General features: G+C 36.6%; 1 protein-coding gene across 1 annotated transcript in view; it reads left to right on the top strand.

Moving 5' to 3' along the window:
* Positions 1 to 2,346: 2,346 nt before the first annotated feature.
* Positions 2,347 to 15,900, top strand: part of LOC103782134 (septin-2) — a 30,272-nt gene continuing 16,718 nt past the window's right edge. Inside the window, exons 1-8 of the mRNA XM_008949882.1 lie at positions 2,347 to 2,422; positions 2,512 to 2,563; positions 3,667 to 3,766; positions 5,287 to 5,373; positions 6,081 to 6,204; positions 10,819 to 10,953; positions 11,377 to 11,494; positions 15,776 to 15,877. Coding sequence (XP_008948130.1) covers positions 2,537 to 2,563; positions 3,667 to 3,766; positions 5,287 to 5,373; positions 6,081 to 6,204; positions 10,819 to 10,953; positions 11,377 to 11,494; positions 15,776 to 15,877 — 693 coding nt within the window. The 5' untranslated portion in view covers positions 2,347 to 2,422; positions 2,512 to 2,536. The remainder of the gene's footprint in view (positions 2,423 to 2,511; positions 2,564 to 3,666; positions 3,767 to 5,286; positions 5,374 to 6,080; positions 6,205 to 10,818; positions 10,954 to 11,376; positions 11,495 to 15,775; positions 15,878 to 15,900) is intronic.

Raw genomic sequence — 15,900 nt, 5'->3', positions numbered from 1 at the left:
TTTTAATGTTTGACTCTGTTGTACACAGGATTTCAGCAGCCGTTGGTGCATAGTGCAGTCTGGTCCATTGACAAGGTGCAGTGTTGTGAGCTCTGCAGTTCACATCTAGCAGCCAGTATTTTGCTCATTGTAATGTTTTGGTTTGTAATTATAAGGTGTAGCTTCAGGAAGATGCCTAATGGTCATCTGGGGAAGTTGGTTGGATAATTTTCTATGAGACCTCATGAGGGCAGTATTAGGAACTGCAAAATGTGTTGAGACTGAATAACTGAGGTTCAGTTACTTGTTGTGGAACAGCAGGGGGTTTTGGCTTTGTTTTTTTCCCAGCTAACTTTTAGTTAGAATATTTCTATTCTAAGGAAACAGAGTGGTCAATAATTAACTGAACACTGTTGTACACAGACATTTAAGCGTGCACTGCAGTCATGATGTGACCAGAGCTGTCCTGCTTTAGCTACAGCAACTTCTTAGAGTGAGACACAAGGTGAATGTGGTTTGCTCTGTGGGAAATGGGCTTTGTTAGTTATATTTGTGGAAAGATTTATTGTAATTTTAGCTCTTTATGAGATTACAGACTAATTTTTAAGCCATATGTGTCATAATCAGTTGACAACAATTTTGACTCTTCTGCTTTTTAATAAAGTAGCTTGGGTAATACTACAAGGGATGTGACTATACTCTCAGTTTAAAGCAGAAGTAATTAGAGAATGTCATGCAGTTAATTCTGAATTGTTCTCCCTTCTTGCCTCTGACTATAGGCAGCTGCTCTGGGTGGCTTCTCATCTGGCATTACTGAGAGAAATGGGCCAGAAGCCCTGTCTAAATAAGCACTCAGTGGTTATTTATGAACTTTTCTAAACTCTTGAATTATGTTACTGACTTTATAGACAAAGTGGCAACAGGAGTTTCCAAACATAAAACAAGATGTGGACAGCAATGAGTTACATCTGTAACAGTGAGGCTGTGACTGTCCTTAAGGGTCTGCAACAGTTTGCTGAAGGCTGGAAGCAGCCTTGCATATTGGTCAAAGAAAAATAAGGTCTGTTTTTTCAAAACCATTCTTAAGGGATGTTTCCCAGGCTATTTTGAGGAATACCCAATTAGAGACTGTCAGAAAATGGTTAGGATCAGGCCCTCCTTATTTTCCAGGCAATAGAAGTGTTAGGCTTTCATTAGCAAGCAGATGAACTGGGTATGAGGGAAAAGTAGTTGGAGGAGAAAAAATGCCTTTCCTTGCTCACAGGGCAGCTGGTGTCTGCACAGCTGCCAGGATTTGAAATGCTTTCTTCAGGGCAAATGGAATGCCATGTGAGCTGAAGGCCTGTTTTCTTTGAAACTCCAAGTTGTGATTATTATGGTAACTTTGACTTTTCCTTTAGTCCAAAGCTTAGCGTGTCTCTGCTAGGATTTGACTCTCCAAGTGCCAGTGTCAGAAGCTGGACTGTATCCTGCTAGAATGACTCCTGCTATCCAGCAGGAAAGCAGTTCTGTCTGAGCACACAGGTGCCTGCATAGGTCACTTCCCCCCTGTCCCAGGCCAAGAGCTGTGTTGTCAACAAACCAAGCTGTGAAGTGCTCCTGCCACTTCTGTGCTTCCTTTCAGTGCTCTGTGGCTGCCCCGAATAAAAGGGCCTCACTATTGCTGTGATAACTAATCTATTGCACAATTAACATCCTTGAGGAAAAAGATAAAGGCTTGCCAAAGTCCAGCTGTTCTGGGTATCTGAAATTAAAGAACAAATCTTTTTGATAGCCCTTCAGACCAGGGTGACTTCTGACATCCAGCATGGGTTAGCCAAGTGCCAAGGTTCTGCAGCGTCCAGTGTGGTGTTCGTGTTCAGAGGCAGTACTTTGAAGTGACTGAAAATAGTGTTATAACCTTTACCTGGAAATCATATAGGTCTCTTCTTCTTGGGAGAATTTTTGTATGTAGCCATAGTTCTCAAATACTATTTTTTGGACAACAGATTGCATTCATCTGTTTGGAAATCATCTTCGAGAGCATGTAATTTGTAAGTAGAAAGGGTAAAAATGGAAGGAAGTAGGACCTCCTTGTGCTATTCTGTGTAGAGGATTTGGAACAGAGAATAAGAATTCTAGGTTTAATTAGCTAATTACAGAATCAGAGAACTTAAAAATTATGTAAGGAGTACCATGCATGCTCAGCATTTGCTTTCAGCGGGTATTTTTCCCTTCTTTAAAGACAAAATGGATGAAAGTTCTTTAAGGATATTGAATTTTGAGTTTTAAAGGAATCTTTTTGTTTTAAAACTTTCAAGTATTTAAATTAAGTGTTCTGGTCTTGATAATCCTGTGTAATTTCTTTATTGTGAATAGCTTCATAGAAGCAGCCATTTTGATTATGGTTTGCTTATTCTGCTAATCTTTGAGTGTGTGACTTTTCATTCTAGTAGAACAAAATGTGATTATTATATGCAACTGATCATTTCAAAATTAAAATTAATGTTATCTTCAAGTCAGCTAACATGCACTATGGGTTTTATTTTCCAGTGTTTGGAACTTGGAGTAAAAAAACATGTCGCAGTCAGGTGAAAAAGTGAAGGTAAGGAGATGGTTGCATAGCCAAAGTTTTATTTAGAATCTATTTGACTTCTGAAAATACTTGTGTTGTTACTGAAGTGGTAAAAGTGTCAAAATGATACCCTATTGCTTCAGATGTGTTTCTTTAAAAGGAACTGTTTAGTAAAAACAGCTTGCATGTGATTCTAGGAGAAGGCTTTCAGATGTTTGCCAGACATTTGGTGTTTGCTTACACATTAGAATGGTGCCTTCACTGAAGGAAATTCCATTTGTCAGACCTTCATTTGTAATGCTTTGGCCCATCTGGGTGGGTTTTGAAAGGATTGTTAGCGAACGACTAATTGACTTTTAAGTAATTTCCCCTGTATTGCCTCCTGCCCTCTGGAAGTATGGTAACATATAAAAACAGTTCCCATCTTAAACTCATTGTGCAGAAAGTGTTTGGCTCCAGCTGGCTCCTAGGTCCCTAAATCCAAGTGGCTGCAGTTCTTGTTTAGGCTCCTATGAAGTATTTCGTCAGTTGATAACAGATGGTGAAGCAGACTGCCCTTTTTATAGCTCAGATCTCTTTGATAATTTTTTCAGGCACATTTCTTTTTCCTGCTTTTGTGTCAGAAGTTAAACATTGTAAAGATAGGTGAACAGCTTTACAAGCAGTAGTTAGATGTCTGTGTGATTTTTATCTTGGTAATCTCTGCATTACTATACAATGTTCTTGTTTTTCAGCATTATTTATTTTTATAAAATATAGTAGCAGCAGATACCAAATTTGAATGGATATTTTTGACCTCTAGCTTAAGATCTTTGGGATTTTTAGCTGTGTTTACAGTTTAAGGTTCAGAATTGTGTTCTTGCAAGCTTGCAGTTTTATTTTAATCCAAGGAGAGTCTTTTGTTTGTGTAACTCAAGTTAGTTACCAGATTTCTATTTGTATCAGACTGCTTGGTAAATGAGCCTGTTTCAAGGTCTGCCTTGCTCTAGCTGCAAAAAATTGTTTCATTCTCTGTTTTTTTTTCTATGCTTTGTGTGCCCCTGCACTTCATTGTATAGAATCAGCTGAACTCTGTTTCAACTTTTTAGTGGGAAGGGGATCTCAATTATACTCCACTTCTGTTTTCTTGTCAGTTTTCCGACTCAGCAGGCTATGTGGGATTTGCTAATCTGCCCAACCAGGTTCACAGGAAATCTGTGAAGAAGGGCTTTGAATTCACACTGATGGTTGTTGGTAAGTGACTTGTTCAAGTATTTTTGACCGTTAAACAAGAACAACAAAAATGTCTTTCCCATAGACATACGTCTTCCTACTTAGGAATTGACTGTTACACAGAAAAAAAAGCTTTGAAGCTCTATATTCTCTGGTGAAACATCTTACTATTTAGTAATGTTTGGTAGAAGGGAGTATTTGTAATGATTAAAGATGGCGAATTTGAGCCAACAAGACATTCTGGTATTCCTGACTCATCGTCAGGTGGTGGGGATAGTTGCTTAATCTTTCTTTGACTCCCGTTTCCCCACAGAAGGCATGAGTGCACATGGTGAATATCTTGCTGTGGAAATGGTGGTGCTATTCTTGTGTTTTCTGCTGTTCTGTACTGACTCACCCTGGTATTATAACTAAACTTGTAATTTGCCTGTTCTGTGAATGAGCATCTGTAAGAGTCTTTGATAGAAAACCCTTTAGGCACAAAGCTTTTTTAAATGACATGTTAAATTATGCTTGCTTTGAATCAGTTTGATGTTACACAGGTGCAAAGGGAGTCCATGATACTATCATCTTTTAGTTACTTTGGGATTGCATGTTATTGAAAAATGAAAATGAGAAGAGATGCATGACACTTCCTTCTTATTCTTCGTGCTCTGTAGTACTGTTTGGGATTATTTGGTGATAGAGCGTTCAGCAATGTCTGTAAAATAAATAGGTAGCTTGCAATAAGTGTAGAGTTTTTTATTTCATGTAGTTTGCAATAAATACAGCCAACTTCACCATCTCTAAGATTAGGAAAGTAGCATCTAAAATAACCTCTAAGATTAGGTTAGTAGACGATTGTTCTAAATGCTGACTTCTTTGATTCCTTGGGTTAGAAAGAAGTGACTTCTTGAAGTTTGGATTTAGTAATAGCATTTACAGGTTTAACTTTATTACTTTGATATAGGACAAAATCTGTATGACCTAAAGTTCTAGAATTATGGAACTTCTTTGGTAAATTTTGAATAATTCTCTTACAGTTTTCTGTTTCATAGGATCTATGTATCCTAAATATAAGGGTGCAAAGCTTGACGTAATTTGGGATTGTTTCATTTGTTCTCCCTCCAAACAGTGTTTGCAGGTTCAATTTCTAGTTTGGAAAATCTTTATGGTGTCAGAAATTTTCAACAGGAGAGTTACAGCTTCTGATTTTGTATGTTTTAATGGAAAAGAAACCCCATCTTTTATTTCCCTGAAGGTAACCTATTGCTAGATCTATAGTCAGTGCTGTATGACCCTTCAGCTTTTATTATGAAATCTATTGTAGTAATTGTAACATTTTCATGTAACACTTACAAAAACACTAGAGGCTTTTTTTTCCTGTGTTTTTGAAGTGCTTAGCTAAACCTTTGATGTTTTTATCTCAAAAACTAGGGTGGGTCCTAATGAACAAATTATTTTTCCTCCATAATGTGGGCTTGGGGAATGAGAAGGTGCTTTAAAAATCCTGGAGTAAAAGATGTATATGCTTTTAATAACTTGAATTATTTTGTTTGTAGGGGAGTCTGGTTTGGGAAAATCCACTTTAATTAACAGTCTGTTCCTGACTGATCTTTATCCAGAACGTTATATTCCTGGAGCTGCAGGTAAATGGGGTTTTGCAGTTCCACCAGCACATACCCTATGAAATTGTGTTCTTTCTGTCAATGTTGCTTCATTCTGATTATAACTTCACACATGAGACCATTTCCTCATGCATGTATTTTAAATCCTCCAATTTAAATTATTTTGAGCTGTCATTTTCTCATTTATATTTCCTTTCAGAGACTCAGCTTTTGTTTTTTCTTATCAGTTGTTACTAATTAAAAAACAAACAAACAAACAAAAAAAACCACCAAAAAAACCCAAAAGACCCAACCCCTAAAACCTTTTAGATATCAATATAATTAAATGTGATTTTGGTCTAATCTGTGTTTCCTCTATAAAGTATTGGTTTTGTTTTTCTTTTTTTGGTAATGCCTTAAATCCTGGTTAGAGGTGTAAATAGCTTTTGACAGAGATTCTAGCATGCTTCTGAATATTACAGCTTTATTTTTGCATATTGCCATGAGTAAATCCCATTCTTTTAGTTTGTTGCTTCTTGTTTGTTTACAAAAATGTTGCATTAAATTTTGCATGGCTGGCTTGGTTTTTGTTGTTGTTGTTGGGTTTTTTTTTTTGTTGTTTTTAATATTTTATACCATGTAGGTTACAATACACTTAGGCTGCATTGCCTTCTCTGTTGTTCTCTCCTGCAGAGGTTTCTGCAGCAATTTACAGGCATAATAATGACCAAAATATTCCTTTATTTTAGAGAAAATAGAAAGAACAGTTCAAATTGAAGCTTCTACAGTAGAGATAGAGGAGCGAGGAGTGAAACTGCGTTTAACAGTGGTTGACACACCAGGATATGGAGATGCCATTAACAGCCAGGACTGGTATGTGTGTAAATACTGCTTTGCTTACAGAGTTTGTACTTTACACAAACAATACTCTAGTGTGTGTCTCTCTGAACTTAGTGATTTAGCTGGAGGATCTTTTTGTTCTAAAAGGAAGCAACAGGTTTATTATTCTTAACATTAATGGAGTGTATCTTGTATTCATGGTAAAGGGTATTTTCTGAGTCCTTGCAGTTCAGCACAATTTTCTAAGCACTTCAGCATTCTGGGTGCTCATCTACATATCATCAGTGACATGATCCTTTAGTTTGTGTGAGCTTTCAAATCAAGTTTCCCTTATAATTTTTGTTGGCTACAATACATAGCACTAGTAAAACTGTATTACTTTGTACAACTTTCTGTTTCCATTTTTTAACTGAAGTTAATGGCCTTTCCTCTAATGAGGTTCTCTGTGACAACTGCAGACAATTTTGTGTCTCCATTTTGTCTGCTCTAATAGGGAAGAATTCTGGTAGTAGGATTTTTTTTTTTTTTTTTTGTCTTTCACTTTGTGTCTCTGAGCCATCCAGTTTCCATATTTTTAAGACAGTGTTTTTAATTCTCTTTTGTATGTACTACTAGCAATTTTGATAGAACTGCATGGGTTTTTTATTATGGACTTACTGTTTCACTCTCTGACCTCAATACCCCTGATAATCAGGTGTTTATCAGCTGAAATAATTGTCTGCAGATACACTGGACAACATAAGCAATTGATTTATCATAAAGAAAGTGGTAAAATAGCTATGAAGGAACTGGGCAGTTTGTAACAAATTTACAATTAACAAGTTTTTTTCATAAATTTCCGAATTGTCATTGTCATGCAGTTTAATTGTGGAAAACTGATCTTGTGATAATTTTTTGAAATAAAATTTATTTTTTGAAATAAATTTTAAAAAAAAAATAAACTGAATGATTCCTGTGCAACTGGAAGCTCAACTTTACAATTCCATGTGGTTTGTCTTTTAAGAAGTTCAAACAGTATGTATTTTGCTGAGATATTAATTTTTTTTGACACCTTCCTGTGTGATGCTTAGTGCAGGGAAAGGGAGCATAAAGCTAATACTGGTTGAATTCTTCAGTATAAGTTAATGACCACAAAGGAGGCAAACAGCTGATAAAATAAACATCTGTAGTGCTATTAGAATGTTTTACAGTCTTTTCTTGACAGAGTGCTGTGTAATCTGGAGCACTCTAAGGAACCTTGTTACCAGACACTATTTCTAGCTTCTATGATGTACTGTTAAAACAGCAAAAGTGAAGGCAGTGAAGATAAATGATATACTAAATGAAAGTTTGAAAGTGAAGCTGTAATAGGATTTTTGTTTTCCTTCCACTTTTCCTACTTCATTAAATTAAAAATAATTGAACTTTCTGAATAACACCAAGGCATCTTTCTGGAGTGCAGTGTGGTCTTATTTTGTGCACTGTTGACTAGAGCTTCCTTCCGCTGGAGCTGAGCGCTCTGCAGCCTGCATATTGTGTTAGCTAGAGCTCTTCCTGTTGATTGTGTTCTAATGCCCTTTGTTTATTCTGTTAAGATGTTTCTTAGAGACGTACGTGTTCCCATTTTTTCCCCTTTCTTTTTGGAGGCTTGCTAAATAGTCATTCTGTGACGATTCAGAAACCAGTAGAACAATTTACTGGTTTATACTTAGTTTTCTGTGACAAATCTTAATCATCAAGATACATTACAAGAACAAGTAGTTCTTACATGCTACACAATAAAAAGATCCATTTCATTTTAACTGTCTCTAGTCCCATTTTCTCATGTCACATAAGACTTCGAACCACACTGAGTGTAATTTTAACTACATCTCTTAGTCCTTACGGGATGTCATAGGGACTTGGACAGATAGACTTTGTTTCATCCTGTAGTCAAGACTAACCCATTGCAACCACCTTCCTTCCTTGGGAGTTCAGAGGAAGCAGCAAGTTCATGGTTTTGAGCTTACCTTTGTGTGCAGGAACTTTTACTGCAATTACAGCTAACCAGTAGATGGTGCTGATACCAATCTGATTTTTATAAACCACTTTTTGGGGGGCAAAGCTGCAATTTGTGCAGACTACCTATTTTTCAGGATGGTGAATTCTACTAAAGTTATTTTTGAACAGAGGTGAATCAAGCAGTCATGATGTCTCTATGAAGCAGAAGTTGTTGACTGTGTTTCAAATATCTTTCTCCTGAGTAGGTTTCCTAATGGCTTTTGTCCTCTGTCTTTGCATTGATGAAAAGGCTTAAATTTGGAATTTGACTTTCAGGGATGGGAGCTGGGGTCAATATTGTTTATTTTCTACCCCAAAAGTGCTGGTAAGGAGTATGTATTGTCAGGAGGTTGTCTAATTGGTCTTCTGGATTGGAAGAATAATAATGTTGGACTGGGAAGTGAGTTATTAGAGGATGTGTTGTACTAAATCTGTAAGATAGATTGTTTGTTTTCCAAATGCTTTTGTACTAAAAACAGCCTGTAAGAAAATGTAGATGCTAACCACAGTTAACCATAGTGTTATTTTTTCAGGTTGTGTGAAACTTTAGCACTAGCTGGAGTTCTGTATTCTAGAATCAAAGTTATAGCTAGGAATGCTCTTGACATCATTTTAGGCATGTGTTTGGAGAATGGCAAAATTCTGTATTGTGGGAGGTTTGAAGCATAGAACAGCTTGTCCATAAGGACACTGGGATCATGAGAGCACTGTGTCCTTGAAGCAACATCTTTCATCAGACAAAAGAGAAAGTACCTAAGGATAGGAGGGGGGAAAAAAATTGCTTCATGCACAGATTTGGAATCAAATCTGACATCTAAAGTATGGTTGACAAAAACAGTCACAGATTAACTTTTTAGATACTGGTGCTCATGTGCCTTGTTTCATCTTGGTTGCAGTGTCACAGGTCATTGCTGGAAACTGCTTTCTGGCTGCACTAACTTTCTTTTTTTTTTTCCACTGGCTTACGTTAAGCTGTATTTGAGGGTTTTGGCAGCTTGGCAATATTCCTCGTTTTCCCCCAACGGGCTTAAATGCAGTTGCTCTTACAATACAGGATGTGCTATCCCCTAAGCAGTGATAGCACAGTGGTACAAGCCAGGTGTTTCCCGGAAGTCAGGAGGTACAGGACACTAACACCATATTTTTAGGGAAAATTATAGCTGTTAGAGCTAGAAAACTGCACGTAAACTAAGTACATTGCCAGGGAAATGTGCAATAGTTGCTTTCCCATAGTTTGTACTTGGTTTCTGTCCTAATATTTGTATGTCTTCAATCTCATTACCTTTCACCAGCTAAGAGGGTAGTGTCTTCAGATCAACAGGAACATGGACCATGTTGGCCTTTTTCAGCATGTATTAAGGTGCCAGTGTTTAAAGACTTCAGAGGCATTAAGGCCAAAACCCAATAAATTCCCTGTTTTGCTGTGTCGTCTGGTGTAGTGTGATTTAGAATGGTGCAAATCTTGCAAAGATATATATGTGTATATGTATTTATACTATGGATTTATTCATTCTAGATTCAAAAGTTTACTTGACTTTGGAAAATCAAATTCCCTCTTCCCTCATCCTGTTACTTAATTTTCATTACAGCCATGCAGCCCAGCGCTGAACTTCACTGCATGTCACAGTATCTGCACATTCTGTGTGCTCATTTTCCAGATTTTGTGTTTTGTCTTGTTTCCTCCTTCAAATTTCTCTAGTCAAATTTGCACTTTATCAACAACAGAAACGTTATTTTTCAAGTTAAGCTTTCTGCTCAGCTTTTCCCCAAGTAGTTTAAGATCTGTTCATGACCCACAATCATCTGCCTAATCTTATGTTCATCAGTGTGTTAATTTCCCTTCCCCTGCAGTACTTAATATAAAGTGTTCTTTTATATCAATGTTTGCAGGTGTCTACATGCACTGGAATATCTTGGAATAATCTTCTTAGTAATGCATTGTGTTTTCTTTTCTCTCTCTAGTCACTGCTCTTGTATCTGATTAATCTGTGATCAAATTTTGTGTTCCTTTACTACTTCATAAAGTATTTTTTAACTTGTCTTGAACTAAGTATGAATTATTTTTCTTTGCCAACAGAAAAGGATTCTTTAATGTAACAAAAATAGCTTAATAAATCATGTGATGCTTTAGTGTGTGACTTGCAAATGTACTTGTACTTGATTCAAACAGACTAGAATGCCAGAATTTTTACAGGTAACTGTAGAAACCTAGCTCTAGGGTCAGGGTAGTAAATCAAGAGGATATCCAGGATATGTCATTTGTCAGCTGGTTTTAAAAACAAATCCTCAACTCAGTCTCAGGACTGAGTGCTTCTTTTCTGAGTGCGTTTTTTCTAAGCTTGCACTTGGAACTTTGTCCAGTGGACAGGGTAAAACTTTAAAAGTAGCTCTAGGTGTAAATAGACACTTGATGGTTGCTGTGAAAATACCTTTTTGCATTACCAAAAATACTTCTCAGTAGTAGGTATAATGCTAGGAAGTTGATTTTTTTTTTTTTTTTTTGGTAACAGAAAAGTTCTTAAAAGTATGATTCTCTTCCTTCTGATCTTATATTGTCATACTTATTTTTACATATTATTTTAAAGCTGATTTAAGATGTCTTTCTTTTTTCCCTGCCCCCTACCACAGCTTCAAAACAATTATCCAGTACATTGACAACCAGTTTGAAAGATACCTGCATGATGAGAGTGGTCTAAACAGGCGCCACATTATAGACAACAGAGTCCATTGCTGTTTTTACTTTATCTCTCCCTTTGGGCATGGGTAAGAAAAAGCTCTCAAGCTCTTGTATTTTAGGGTATTATGTCTTGTTCATAAGTCTGTTCATTACTTGAACTGGAAACTTATCTTCAGTGTTAATTGAGTTACTTTCCACATTGTTGGTTAGCCAATGCAATTAAAATGGTCTCTGGGAATTAATGCTCTCCTCTGCTTTGTCCCCTTTTTGGCATTTAATATTGTTTTGGAGCAATCAGTATGATATTTATCACAGAGCTTATAATATCCAATTCATCTTATAATGACAGTTTAATTGCAGTTCAACCTGTATATAACCAAGCTGATAAGCAAGTACTCTTACTTAATTTATTCTGGAAACACTATTTATACTTGAAATAAATAATTTTTCTATGTTTGGTCTGGTTTAAAAAAAAAAAAAAATCACAATTTTTTCTTACTTGTTGGCAGGTTGAAACCATTAGATGTAGAATTCATGAAGGCTCTTCATGGAAAAGTCAACATTGTCCCTGTGATTGCCAAGGCTGATACACTGACGCTGAAGGAGAGAGAGAGGCTGAAGAGAAGAGTAGGTCTAACACTTGATCATGAGAACAATGCAACCCATACAATGTTAAAGCCAAATATAAAATAAATTCAAACTGAAGTGGGGTCAGTGGTATTGGCCAAGGACCTAAACTTCAGGAAGTGTGAGATGGGAAATCTTCACTGAAGAGTGATGTGTTTTACCAGTTCCACTTGCTGAGAGTCTGACCATTCTTGGCTTCATCTCTCTTAGCAATTTGTACAGCCCAGCAGAGCAGGTTTTGAGCAAAATGGTCTGTAACAATGGCTCAAATCATCCAGAAGTGCCTGTAGTGTAGCTGTTTCAGACCAGCTCTGATTTAGTCCAGTGGACTGAATGCACATCAGTGGTGGGAGTGCGTTAGATGTGTTCTGAGAAGATATCTTTAGTTTCAGTTCCATTCAAAAGAAACTTGGTTTGCATACTCTAACTGTGCTCTGTGGTTTGTAGAAAAATGTGGTTAAGTTGGAGTGATTGGAAACTTGCTCAATATGTGCACCCATGATACAAAACAAAACCTGGGAGACAAATTGACACACTAATATAGAGGTAGGACACTTAAGCTCATATATTAACTGGATGCTTTTTGTAGATCCAGTGTAGTCCAAGGTGACTGTAGGAACCTTGTCTGCAACACAGACATACCTTCACTGAAGAGTGGAGAGGTATTTATGCAGAATTGACCACCTTTATGATGTAACAGGTAAAAAGACCTCTAGCGTTTACTGTGAGAAATTTTGTCCAGGCTCTTGAGCTTTTATTTTGAGCCTCCACAAATACTATGAGAAGGTGACAGATACTGTGGGCAAATTGAAAGAACTCATAGGGAAATAACAAAGCAGAGATGTGGCTGCTTATAGTGGTTTCATTGCTTCTCTTTTTCTGGGGCTGTACTGATTCAGAGAAAAAATTTTGTCTAATAGTAATATTGTTTGTAGAGCTGCTACTTCTTATAAAGAAGCTGTATCTGGTCTTTCAGCAGTGTACTTCAGGCTCAGTTTTCATAGGTACTTATTTTTTGGTTTAGCATTTGGTAGCAGAATGATGTTGAAAGATTTGAAGCATATAGGTGGAACGTTAATTATTGGACAGTGTAATCCCCTTGGAATCTGAATGTTCTTTGTCAGTTCAAATACATAAATTAAATGGCTATAAAATAGGTTCTAGCTACAGTCATCTTTCAGAAAAGAAGTTTTTAGGTGAAATTAAGAGGAACACACTCTTACCGTGTTTCAGTACTTGCTGTAGTTCTTTGGGACTCTTTCTCCAGTGTTCCTTTTATCTGTTGCCTGGTGGCCTTTCTTAGGGTCAAGCATAGTATAGTGCAAATGCTGTTTGACACGTGCTCCTGTGTGTTAACAGGCAATTTTGGCTAAAAACATGGCGTAGCACAAGCAAACATGTTTCCCAATGTGAATTTGGAATTACTTTTTTTTCAGTACAATTCTGTAAGTGACATCAGATTGAGGGTTTATGATGCATGTTTATTGTGAAAGCTGGAGGTGAATCCCAGTTAACATATCTGTGATGAACAGACTTTTAAAGACAACCTTTCTCAATCATATTCAGTGTTAATCCATCTCTATTTCTTTCTAGTTTAAGCAAAGTTACTTTTAACTAACTAATCTTTAAAACAGTCTTAACCTACACATGTGGACACAACATTCATGTGTTGGCTAAATATAACAAGATGAATGGTATTTATGCTGTAGTCTATGGTTAGGAAACAGGTAAACAAGTCTTCCTTTTTTTTCTACTGCTGGCAAAGGTCACTCTACAAACTGAGTTTATATTGTCAAATGTGTAATGTGGTTCCAAAGCTTTGAAAGTCTAGCTACTGTATATTGTTCTAACTCAAAGCATCTTGGCTGACAGCATCTCTAATCAAGAGTAAGAATCAAAATCGTGCTTTGCTGACACAGCTTGAAGTCTTAGCTTTTTTAGATGTTTCTGCCATTTGGCCATCAATCTAAAGTAAAATGTTCTTGTTTTGCCACTGTGGACTAAGCATTGAGATCGGTTTGTGGTGCTTGCAAAGGAAACCCAGCTTGGAGTAATTCCTGTTTGGTCTTTCTGGAATTCAAAGTTATTTTTTAAATCTCTTGAGTGGGAAGAAATGCGAGGCAGTTTCACAAGCTGTGCCATGCAAGGCTTCTAAGGAAACCTGCTCAAAAGAATGACTTCATGAGAGGAGAACTAATATTTTTACTTTTTTTTTTTAATTTCCCATGGGAAGGCTAATCTTTAGGAACACAGAATCCTCTGTGGCCAATAAAATTCAGATTTGAAGAAGCAAAATGCTGTTTCATTGTTAGGACCATAAAATACAGTTTGTTTTTATTGCAATTCTTTTTCCTTTCAGGAAAGCACTAGGTTGAACAGCTGTAATATATTATTCTAGCACCCCTTGTTGTTGGCTTTCCCGTTATTGTTTCACTTGCATTTTATCTGTGAGATCTCAGCCAGGTTAAATGTGCTTTCTTGTTCTAGGCAGCTCCTTAAAGGCATCGCACTGCAGCACTGCCCCACCTACCCCAGCTGTGCCTCTTTCATTGTCATTTGGTGACAATTCAGTTGTCTCCCGTTTTGCAAAACAGTAAAAACCTGCATTGGTTTAAATGTAATTGTGTGACTGTAACTGTTAATTGCTTATTGGCAATACTTATTCTCACATCTCTTTTTTTTTTTTTTTTTTGGAACTACTCCTCTTTGTGTAGGTGGAGGCTTTGAATATTTCCCTCGGCGTGAGCGTGTGTGAGCGCGGGGGATGTTTGTATACCTGGCAGGAAAATACTGTCATGAGAGTAGCTGTGGTTCATGTATGGTCATTCCTCTTCTAACAGTCTGAAGGATTGTTTCATTTTAAAACAGCTGTTAAATAATCCAGCTCTGATTAGACAAGTTTTATTTATATTGTCGCTGGCTCTTGACATCATGACAGAGGACCGAGGAACCCAACAATACTGTGGGAAGGCTCATTAAGATCTCTTGTCTATTTGAAGTCTGGTTGTATTTGTATTAGCGAGTTAATGTCCATGTGTGAGTTACATATGCAGTGGTGACGACACAAGTCTATACATTGGCTTTTTTGAACGTTTTTATGATTACCTCAACCCCTCCTGACTTTGCTCAAACCCCATTTCCTGTGACAAATGGTTACTGCAGTAGTAGTGCTGTGTGGTTCAGGTGCCAGGTGTGGGCTTACAGTTGCAGCTCGTTAGGGAGTGCTAATCTAGGAAGTTTGCACAATTAGTCTTTTTTTTGTTGTTGAGATGTCCAAGATCCCTTTGAAGAGAATTATTGTGGAATCTCAGCATTCTTTGGGCTCCCCTCATACCACCAGAGTTGTAGTGGAAAAAAAAAAAAAAAATCTTGTCAGTGCATTTGATGGGATTTCTGACCGAAATAATTTTGATTGTATGGCAGTAGAAGCATTCTTTTCAGTTTTGAAGAAAGGACTGACTTACACCAAATTTGAAACTGCCAAAGGTCTGCAATTTTGCTGGCTGCTTACCCCTGCAGTGATTTCATTAGGAAAAGAATGTATACAGCAATAAATAGCTTATTTTTTTATGTTAATCTCAGACATTAATGACAATGAAGAAAACAGTTTATGGGTTTCTTCTTAGGGGATTTTGAATAACTTTATCCATTTTAAGTGGATAATAAGCTTTTGTCTTTTTGGTTCAAGAAACAATAAGCACTTTTAAATTTGTGTATCTATCAAATACATGAAAATATACTTTGACATGGGCTGCTTGGTGTTGTAACTAATGAATCCCTTCTTGAAAATTGTTTCTTCTTTTTTTTTATTAACTTCACTTTTGTTTTGACTGCTTCTATATTATGTTCTATGTAAATCTTCTGATGTTTTTTTTATTATTATTTACTTGCTATATTTTCTAAAAATACATTTATCTTTTGTACCTTTAGAAAAACCTTTCAGCCTTTCAGACACACATTTATTAGTCTTCAAAAAGTGCTGTTTGAGAGTATGTTTACAAATATTTTATTAGTTTTGCAGCTGATTGATTGATTTCCCGCTTAGTATTCCTTTCTTACATCTCAAAACATTTAGGCTGCTTGCTGTGTGCTTTCACACCTTCTACTGTTCTTTCCAGGATGTTGTGGTCTTGAGGTTGAAACCTCTGTTGAATGAAGAAAAACTGAAAAATAGCTGAGTTTTTCAGATGGTGACAGATTAGTAAATCAATGGTGTTTATTTTTAACTTAATACCTCTTCAATAACATAATTTATTATTCTTCCTTTTTTCTAAACTTCAGGTTCTGGATGAGATTTCTGAACATGGCATTAGAATTTATCAGCTCCCTGATGCAGATTCTGATGAAGATGAGGAGTTTAAAGAACAAACCAGAGTTTTAAAGGCAAGTTTATTTCCTAGTTAATT

Source organism: Merops nubicus, unplaced genomic scaffold (genome assembly GCF_000691845.1).
Source record: "Merops nubicus isolate BGI_N331 unplaced genomic scaffold, ASM69184v1 scaffold11571, whole genome shotgun sequence".
NCBI classification, from domain to species: domain Eukaryota; kingdom Metazoa; phylum Chordata; class Aves; order Coraciiformes; family Meropidae; genus Merops; species Merops nubicus.
Note: the sequence above shows the minus strand (reverse complement) of the source record. Positions and strands in the feature narration are given on the sequence as shown.